The sequence below is a fragment of the Carcharhinus amblyrhynchos genome, chromosome X, assembly GCF_965287045.1.
Source record: "Carcharhinus amblyrhynchos chromosome X, sCarAmb.v2.hapA, whole genome shotgun sequence".
Taxonomy (NCBI): domain Eukaryota; kingdom Metazoa; phylum Chordata; class Chondrichthyes; order Carcharhiniformes; family Carcharhinidae; genus Carcharhinus; species Carcharhinus amblyrhynchos.
Window position 1 is genome coordinate 3,908,015 of NC_137359.1, and position 10,672 is coordinate 3,918,686.

General features: G+C 47.4%; 1 protein-coding gene across 1 annotated transcript; it reads right to left on the bottom strand.

The window, feature by feature from the left end:
• Positions 1-1,400: 1,400 nt before the first annotated feature.
• On the bottom strand, positions 1,401-10,149 carry LOC145361908 (putative G-protein coupled receptor 139). Its single transcript, XM_080217894.1, has 2 exons — positions 9,975-10,149; positions 1,401-2,302 (listed from the first exon to the last, which is right to left on the bottom strand). Exons 1-2 carry the CDS (start codon positions 10,147-10,149, stop codon positions 1,401-1,403), a joined length of 1,077 nt encoding a protein of 358 aa, XP_080074020.1.
• Between the last annotated feature and the right edge of the window lie 523 nt (positions 10,150-10,672).

Consider the following 10,672-nt stretch of genomic DNA (forward strand, 5'->3'; position numbering starts at 1 on the left):
CACCTAACCTGCACATCTTTGGACACTAAGGGACAATTTAGCATGGCCAATCCACCCTATCCTACACATCTTTGGACACTAAGGGGCAAATAGCACGGCCAATCCACCCTAACCTGCACATCTTTGGACACTAAGGGACAATTTAGTATGGCCAATCCACCCTTACCTACACATCTTTGGACACGAAGGAACAATTTAACATGGCCAGTCCACCTAATCTCGACATCTTTGGACACTAAGGGACAATTTAGCACGGCCAATCCACCCTAACCTGCACATCTTTGGACACTAAGGGGCAATTTATCATGGCCAATCCACCTAACCTACACATCTTTGGACACAAAGTGACAACTTAGCATGGCCAATCCACCTAACCTACACATCTTTGGACACTGAGTGACCAGTTAGCATGGCCAATCCACCTAACCACAATAGTAGTGCGGGAGGAAACCGGAGTACCTGGAGGAAACCCATGCAGACACGAGGAGAATGTGCAAACTCCTCACAGACAGTGACCCAAGGCGGGATTCGACCCTCAGTCCCTCGAGCTGTGAAGCAGCAGTGCTAACCCACTGTGCTACCGTGCCACCCATGAGTCATTGGGTCTCCCTTGTTTAGGCAGTCAGCCTCACTCAGTCAATCAGACAGCCTCACTTGGTCAGTCTGTGACCCTTCGCTCAGTCAGTTAGTCGGCCTTGCTTGGTCAGTCAGCCAGACAGACAGACATGTTCAGTCAGCCAGTCGACCCCACCCAGTCAGCCTGTTGGCCACGCATGGCATGTCACTCAGCCTCACTCGGCCAATCGGTTGACTTCACTCAGTCAGCATCACTCAGTCAGTCGTCATCGTGCATTCCGTCAGTCAGTCTCGGTATGTCCGTCACCCGGCCTCATTCCTCCAGTCGGTCAGGCTCACTCGGTCAGTCAGTTGGTCTCACTCTGTCGGTCAGTCGGCCATGTTTGCTCAGCCAGTCGGCCTTGGTCAGTCAGTCAGAAGGCCTCGCCAAGTCAGTTGGCTTCACTCAGTTGGTCTCGATCAGCGTTGCTGGATCAGTCAGTCAACCTCGTTCCCTCAGTCAGTGAGACCCAGTTAGTCAGTCGGTCACACTCACCCAGTCAAACAGTCGGTCTCCCTTGGTCAGTCAGTCAGCCTCACTCAGTCATTTAGAAGGCTTTATTTGCTGAGTCAGTTGGCCTCACTCGGTCAGTCAGTCAATTTCTGTCACGTTTGATACAAGAGCCATAATCATAGACCAGTGTAGCCACAAGTTGGAGAGCAGATCAGCTTTGCCGTGTATCGTGTGTCCAATCAGTGTGAGGGTGGTTTATGAGTTTGGGTGGTTTGAGAGCCCAGTCAGAAGAAAGAGAGAGAGAGAGACGTCTTATATACAGGGTTTCCAATCAGGGTTTGATGAATTGAATAACTGCTGAACAGGGAAATTTCAGCACATTTTTCAACTGCTGCCTGAACTGAGTCTGTGTCACGGCATAAATCCCAGTGTTTGTACAACAACTCAGGAGCTGCAGCATGAAGCCCAATTCCATAACAAAAGGATCTAACCACACAGACTTGTACCCCAAATAATACATCCTGCTCCATATTGAATATAACATAAATATTGACCATAACACGATGAAATTGGCTGAGATAGCAAACAGTAAAATTATGCATTTCCTTCGACTCTCCATCTCTGGGTCTCTGGAGTTCTCCCAACTGTTGTGAGCCCGGAGTCTCCTGCGGGCTCTGCTGCTCACTAAAATGTGTCTGACGGTGAGAACATTGAGCAGCAAAATCAGGACAAATGGGAGACACGGGTTTAGGATGTTGTGGAGGAACTGGATTGCTGACCAAGCTGGAGAGAACAAAACTGCCCACGTGTAATTACAAAACCAGGGGTCGTTCCCCAGCAAATATTCACCTAACAACATAAAATACCAGTAAATGTTCTTTAAACAGCTCAAGACAGTCACTGTTCCCAGAACCACAGCCGCCGATTTCTCGCTGCAATATTTGCTTTTCAGCTTGGGGCAGCAAATGGCCACAAATCGATCAAAGGTGAAACTGACGGTGAACCAGACAGAACAGTCAGTGGCGGAATAAAGCAGGACGGCGTGGATATTACACACGAGCATGGACTTCAGGTAATAAAATTGTTCAAAAAAGACAATGGGAATGTGTCTCATTAACAAGTCGAGGATAACGACCAGTAGATCCCCCACTGACATGGCCACCAGGTAACGAGTGACACACTTGGAGAGACCACAGTTTCTGTTCCTCAGGGTCACAATTGTGATTATGTTCACTGTGAGCAAGAGAAATTAAGAATGAAATTATACATTAGCCAGGGAAGCAATTACCTGTTTGAGTGAGGTAAGGACACACTCTTACACACATACACACACACACCCACACCCACACACCCCCACACACACACACACATACACACACGTACGCATGCACACACCCACACACGTACATACACACACACACACAGAAACACACACCCACACACACACACAGAAACACACACCCACACCCACACACACACACACACACACACAAACACAAACACACACACACAAACACATACACTATAACTTATATCGAGACACAGAGACACATAAACACGTTCACACTCATTCTCACACAAACTCAGACACCCTCACACGGACACACAAACGAACACTGATACTATAACTCACAAGCAAATATGGACAGACAGAGACGGCCGCACACAAACACGTTCACACACATTATCACACTGACACTCTCACACACTTACCACGGACAGTATTAGTGAGAGGCAACATGGTTTTGTGAAGGGGAGGCCGTGTCTCACCAACTTGATCGAGTTTTTCGAGGAAGCGACGGAGATGGTTGACGACGGTAGGGCAGTGGATGTTGTCTACATGGACTTCAGTAAGGACTTTGACAAGAATACTCATGGCAGATTGGTGCAGAAGGTGAAATCGCTTGGGATCAGAGGTGATGTAAAACTGGCTCGGTCAAAGAAGGCAGAAGGTAGCAGTGGAAGGGTACTGTGCTGAAAGGAGGGCTGTGACAAGTGGTGTTCCTCAGGCATCAGTGCTGGGACCTTTGCTGTTTGTAATGCGTATAAATGATTTGGAGGAAAACTTAACTGGATGAATTAGTAAGTTCGCAAACAAGACAAAGGTTGGTGGATTTGCGGATAGCGATGAGGACCATCAGAGGATACAGCTGGATATAGATCAGTTGGAGACGTGGGTGGAGAGAAGGCATTTAATCCAAAGAAATGTTCGGTAAAGCATTTTGGAAGGTTTAATACAGATAGGAAATATACAGGAAATGGTAGGACCCTTAAGATATTGATAGGCAAAAGGATCTGGGTGTACAGGTCCACAGGTCACTGTAGAAAGTAGTCAAGAAGGCATACGGCATATTTGCCTGCAATGACCAAGGCATTGAGTTTAATAATTGACAAGTCATGTTGTAGCTTTATAGATCCTTAGTTCGGCCTCACTTGGAGTAGAGTGTTCAATTCACGTCACCACACCACCAGTAGGATTGGAATTTTTGGAGAGTGTGCAGAAAAGATTTACCAGGATGGTGCCCTGGTATGGAGGGTATTAGCTATGAGGAGAGATTGGAGAAACTTGGTTTGTTCTCACTAGAATGGTGGAGTTTGAGGGGCGACCAGATAGAAGTCTACAGGATTATGGGAGGCATGGACATTCAGGGCCACCGACATTTCTTCCCATCAGGACCATCGACATGACTCCCCCAGCAGGTACCCCAATGTTACTCCCATGAGGACTGATCACCAGGACCCCATCATTACCCTCCCCATCAGGACCATCGAGGTCACTCCCCCCATCAGGACTCACGACCTTCCTTTCACATCAGGAGTCCCGACAGTTACCAATCTGCATCCCTGATATTACTCCCCATCAGTACCCCAGTAATTGCCTCCCCATCAGGAATGCCGACATTACTCCCCACCACAGCCCAAGTCTTCATTTCTCATTCAGGAACCCCTGAGATTACTCCTCCATCAAGATCCAAGAAATTACTCCCCCTTCAGGTCTGAGAAAGTACTCCTCGAACAGGATCCCTGACATCGCTCCCCCGTGAGCACCCCCGACATTAGATCCCCATCAGGAACCACACATTATCATGTGCCCTCATCAGGGCTCCGAGATTGCCACCCCAATCAGAACCCCAAACTTTAATTCCCCGATCAGTACCCCCAACATCACTCCCCATCAGTACCCCCAACATCACTCCCCATCAGTACCCCCAACATCACTCCCCATCAGTACCCCAACATCACTCCCCATCAGTACCCCCAACATCACTCCCCATCAGTACCCCCAACATCACTCCCCATCAGTACCCCAACATCACTCCCCATCAGTACCCCAACATCACTCCCCATCAGTACCCCCAACATCACTCCCCATCAGTACCCCAACATCACTCCCCATCAGTACCCCAACATCACTCCCCATCAGTACCCCAACATCACTCCCCATCAGTACCCCCAACATCACTCCCCATCAGTACCCCAACATCACTCCCCATCAGTACCCCAACATCACTCCCCATCACTACCCCCAACATCACTCCCCATCAGTACCCCCAACATCACTTCCCCATCAGTGCCCCAACATCACTTCCCCATTAGGAATCCGGGCATTAGTCCCCACCATCAGGCCACAGTTATTACTCCCCCATCTTGACTACCATCATGTTCCCCCCACCCTGACCCCCACATTAATCCCCCATCAGGACCCGTGACATCACTCCCGAATGAGCATCCCCATCATTACTCCCGCATGTATCCGGATCCCCAACATTACTCCCCCATCAGGATCCCCAACATTACTCCCCCATCAGGATCCCCAACATTACTCCCCCATCGGGATCCCCAACATTACTCCCCCATCGGGATCCCCAACATTACTCCCCCATCAGGATCCCCAACATTACTCCCCCATCAGGACTCCCGAAATTACTCCCCCAATCAGGAAGCCTGACATTATTCTCCCAATCAGGTCACAGGCACTACTCCCCCGTCTGATCTGCTGTCATGCCCCCCCCATTATGATCCCCGACACTAATCCCCATTAGAACCCAGGACATTACTCCTCCATCAGAACCCCCGACATTACTCCCACATCAGGAAATGTAGCATTGCTCTCCCATCAGGAACCACAACATTATTCCCCTCTCAGTACCCAAGTCATTCCTCCCCCATCAGGACCTCCAGCATTGATTTCCCAAACAGGGTTTGACAGGGCTGTTTGTTTTGCTGTTGTCTTGTCCGGTGCTTCGATCGGTGCCAGTTGGTCTGTCCAGTTTCATTTCTTTCTTGGGACCTTGCGGCGATTGTTACAGCTGAGTGGCTTACTGGGCCACTTCAGAGGGTCGGTGAGGTTCCTCGCATTTCACGTGGCAAATCCTTTTGTAAATTCCTGATGGTTCAGTAGATCCTCCCATCAAGTTAAATATACCTATTCTACCTGCCCAGGTTTTACAAATGGCGGAATTGCGCGGAGGGTGTGGAGAGTCTGCAGAAGGATCTAGATAGGCTGGGCGAATGGACCAGGAAATGGGAAACGGAATTTAATGTTGGCAAGTGCGAGGTGGTCCACTTTGGTAGGAATAATGGTAGGAAGGACTATTACTTACGGGGCGAAAAACTGCAGCATGCGACGTTGCAGAGGGACCTCGGGGTCCTTGTGCATGAGTCGCAAGAACCCAGCCTGCAGGTGCAGCAGGTGGTCAGGAAGGCTAATGGGATGTTGGCCTTCATAGCGAGGGTGATTGAATATAAAAGTAGGGAGGTCTTGTATAGGGCATTGGTGAGGCCGCAGCTGGAGTACTGTGTGCAGTTTTGGTCGCCGCACTTACGCAAGGATATTTTGGCCTTGGACGGAGTGCAGAGGAGGTTTACTAGGCTGATGCTGGAGTTGAGGGGATTGAGCTATGAGGAGAGGCTGAATAAACTAGGCTTGTAACGTTAGAGTTTAGAAGAATGAGGGGAGATCTCATTGAGACGTATAAGATGATGAATGGGATGGATAGGGTAGAGGTGGAGAGGCTCTTCCCGCTCAGAAAGGACAGCAGGACTAGGGGGCACAGCCTCAAGATAAAGTCGGGGGGGAGCGGTTTAGAACGGAGTTGAGGAGGAACTTCTTCACTCAAAGGGTGGCGAATCTCTGGAATTCTCTGCCCGTTGAAGTGGTGGAGGCTGCCTCACTAAATATATTTAAGACGCGGGTTGATGGGTTTTTGATAAGAGAGGGGATTAAGGGTTATGGGGAGAGGGCGGGAAAGTGGAACTGAGCCACAACAGATCAGCCATGATCTTATTGAATGGCGGGGCAGGCTCGAAGGGCTAGATGGCCTACTCCTGCTCCTATTTCTTATGTTCTTATGTTCTTATAGGTCTGGCCATATAGCTATGGAACACTCCAAGCAGTTGGACTCTGCCATTGCACCCATCGCGAACGGTTATGCAGAAAAATCACTTTGACCAAAAGTCCATCAGGAAGTGTCTGCCTATAACATTGTGAAGGAACTGCTGGAAAAGGATACTTTCCAGAGCAGACAGTAAAATCCATTTGACAGAACCTGTCATCACCAAAACTGGCTGTCTTGACAAGGCAAGACTGAACAATCCTTCCTGAGTCTCACCTCCTCCACATTGGCTATCCTGGGAAACAGAATGCTACCCGTCCCTTCCCAAACCTGCCTTACCAAGAAGATTGGCAGTTATTTATGTTCAGGTTGACACCGAGCAGATCTCTCTGTTCGATGGGTTATTCCTGGGATCCAGCATCCAGTAAACCATCAACAACTGACGGAGGGTCATCAACTCGCTGAAAGGTGCCTGAAATATGCTGGTTTTCTAACCCAGGACTGTGTGTGAGGGATACATTAAAGCTTGGGGCAGCCGCACAGAGGCACAGTGGGGAAAGTTCACTGTCCAAGAGTTCTCACTCAAAACTCACAGAGGGGCTGGAAGCAGTGTTGTAGCCATTCGACTGAACGTCTAACATTGAATGTACATCGGAAATAACAAGTGTGGTAACTGTGTGGAGGAATGTCTGAGTGGATCATCTTGTGTGGAAATAATGAATCGACTGCATCTTCTGCCCTGTTCGATTTGAAAGGTTTTAACATAGAACGTAGAACACTACAGCACAAACAGGCCCTTCCGCCCACAAGTTGTCCGCATCACATCCGTACCTACCAAGCCGTAGACCTATCTATAACCCCCAATCCCATTAGATACCATATACTCATCCAGATGTTTTTTAAAAGACCCCAGCGAGTTCGCCTCCACCACCACCGACGGCAGCCGATTCCATTCACTCACCACCCTCTGAGTGAAAAACTTACCCCTAACATCTCCTCTGTACTTGCTCCTCAGCACCTTAAACCTGTGTCCTCTCGTAGTGACCATTTCAGCCCTGGGAAATAGCCTCCGAGAATCCACCCATTTTTTGATTTACTTTTACACACTTTATCAGGAAAGGAAAATGTGTACAAAGTTTGTCAGATACTAATCAGTTTCTGAAAATACTGAAAAATTCTCAGGTAGCTGGGCTGGTTAGCTCATATGGTTCGAGTGTGGTGCTAATAACGCCAAGATCATGGGTTCAATCCTCATACTGACTAGGTGTGTTTGCCTGTGTGTGTGGCTTTGGATGTCTTTTTGTCAGTACAGGCTGAGTTGCTTTACATCCTTCCGTACAGTCATGGTGCAGCTTTTCTCCTGGGGCGGCAGGGTAGCACGGTGGATAGCACTGCTGCTTCACAGCTCCAGGGACCTGGGTTTGATTCCCGGCTCGGGTCACTGTCTGTGTGGAGATTGCACATTGCCCTCGTATCTGCGCGGGTTTCCTCTGAGTGTTCCAGTTTCTTCCCACAGTCCAAAGCTGTGTGGGTTAGGTTGATTGGCCATGCTAAAATTGCCTCTTAGTGTCCTGAGATGTGTAGATTAGTGGGTGGGATATGGAGGTAGGGCCTGGGAGGGATTGTGGTTGGTGCAGACTCAATGGGCTGGGAGGGTCTCTGTCTGCACTGTGGGGATCGATGACACTTCAATGATCTCTGTTAAATATATAATCCGGTTAAATTGTTGAAGTTTGCTATCTCTGTAATTAAGATAAAGTCTTTATCTGCTAGCCAATAAGCATTGTTTAATTGATCTATTTTCCTGTCATTATTAAAGTTAGGCACAGCTTGGCAGGTATTTTGCAACAATGCCATATTATGTGTGTTGTGCGAAGAATATGTTTTACTCTTTCCAGCTATCTACTGGCCTGTAAAAAGTGCATTGCAAAGTCATTGTTGGTCATGACATTAATCCACGATGTCTGTGATGATGCCAAGTTGGCACAGCTCAGTTCTAACCGCTTGGCAGAAGTCGTCACTTCCAGTTGGAGTGATGCAATGGCAAGAATTTCTCTCTCTCTCTCACACACTGTCAGTGTCAACAAATCGAAGAAGATAGTCATTGACTTCAGGAAGCATAGTGGAGGGCATGTACCTGTCTACATCACTAGAGGTGAAATGGACAAGAAGTTCACACATTAAAGTTTCCAAATCACCAACAAACTGCCCTGGTTCCTCCACGATGACGCTATAGTAAGAAAACCCAACAAGGCCTCTGCTTTCTCAGAGGGCTAAGGAAATTTGGTTTGTCCACTATGACTCTCACCAACTTTTACTAATGCACGTAGAAAGCATTATTTGTGTTTGTACCACAGCTTGGCATGGCTTCCACTCTGTCCAAGACTGCAAGAAACTACAAAGGGTCATGAACGAAGCCCAGTCCATCACCTCAAACCTTCCTGCCACCCCTTCAAGGTGTCCACACTTCCCACAGCCTCGGAAAAAACAATAAGCATAGTTAAGGACCCCACGCAACTTCACAAGGTCTATTTCATCTTCTTCATTGGGAAAACACATAAAAATCTGAGGACACATCGAACCGAACCGAGAACAGATTCTTCCCTGCCTTTTGAATGGGCCGACTTCACATTAAGTTCATCTTGTTTTACACCCCACCTACGACTGTACCACGACATTCTGCACTCTCTCCTTATCATCTCTTTGTCTGTACGGCGTGCAAGAACCAATACTTTTCATGATGTACAAATAGATATGGCAATAATAAATCAACTCAAATAAATCAAAAATAATCATTCCTGACAAGCCTCAGGTAGAGGAGTAACATCATAAAGTTGTACTGGCCTGGAAAGACCCATTGGCTCACCGCCTTTGCACTAACAATAGTATCCTGCACATGTCCAATGTCCTGGAATTTTGTGATATTTTAAGTGATCATCTAAATAAATTTTTAAAGATTGTAGGTTTTCTGTCCCCCCACTACCTGCACAGGCAGTTCATTCCAGATTCACACTGCCGTCTGAGTGGAAACAATAATTCTCAAATCCCCTCTTAATCTCCTGACCCTCAGCCTAAAGCCATGACCCTTTGTGACTCACACCTGCTGTTTCCTGTTCACCCTGCCCATCCCCTTTGTAATCTGATACACACCTCAATAATGTCTCCCTTCAGCCTTCTCTGCTCTGAAGAAAGGAACCCAATCCTATCCAATCTCTCCGTATCGTTCGAATGCCCCACCCCAGGCAAACTCCTGGAGTCTGTGGCTGGGAACAGGGAATGGGAGTGGAACTGAATACAATAAAATCCATCCTCCCAATAATTTAATAACAAGATGAGGAATGGAATGAAAGATGGATTTTAAATACAATAGCTGATGTAGAGACTGACTGGGGAAGCAAATAGGAGCAAAGACGAGCAAATGGAACATCAGATACACTAAAACATTCATCAGTCGGGTTAGTGACTGAATACAGATATTCTAAAGAAACAACAACTAAGGTCAAGTGCGTACGACCAGTAATAAAATGAAACAGGGTGAATTGAATTAATAACTGGACAGAGAAACTTACCAGGGACACCAACAATAGCCAAGATCGGGTAGTAAACCCCTTGACTAACCCAGAGAATACTTTTAATACGAGTTACTAATGGTATCCTTTCTCGAGAAAGCCAGTAAAAACCCTCGGTTAAACTCCTGTCAATTATTGAAATATTGCTGTCTATTGTTCCCAGTTTCTGATCCATTGCTGCAAAGTTCCAGTCCGTTGTTTGCAGATTCTGATCTTTTTCTCCCTCTGTCTGCGGTCGCTGATTCTACTAGTGACGGATTTGATGCTCCCAGTGACTGTGTGGGATAACATATTGAATGGAATCACTTATTAATAGACGAGGGAAACCCTCCAGTGACAGGAAACGGATCCACGGAGACTGAAATTAATCACAGTCGCTGAACAAACAGCTTTAGTTAACGTCTTTCAATCCAACCACTTTTTATCTGACAAAAGGTGTGGAATATTTAAACAGTCTGGGTGATGGTGGGGGTTAGGATTGGTGCCATGCCCAGCTGTCTGCTCAAATTTGACTCTGTCAGTGCAGAGAACATCTTCATTTTCCTGGGGATGTTTTTGTCGTTCATGAGTCTCTCCTCTTAGTTACAGTATCAGGTTCCATCTCAATCCAATAATCCTCAAACCAGGAGGCAGCCCTCTGATACCTGTTTCAGAACACAGTGAGTGCGGAGATATCGATGACATTGACATTAGGCGAG

Excerpts from the sequence above, each read along its gene's own strand:
- LOC145361908 (XM_080217894.1), bottom strand. The coding sequence starts at position 10,149 with ATGGATCAGAAACTGGGAACAATAGACAGCAATATTTCAATAATTGAC. Across the intron at positions 2,303-9,974 it reads GGCTATTGTTGGTGTCCCTG|TGAACATAATCACAATTGTG; the intron begins GTAAGTTTCTCT and ends TCTTGCTCACAG.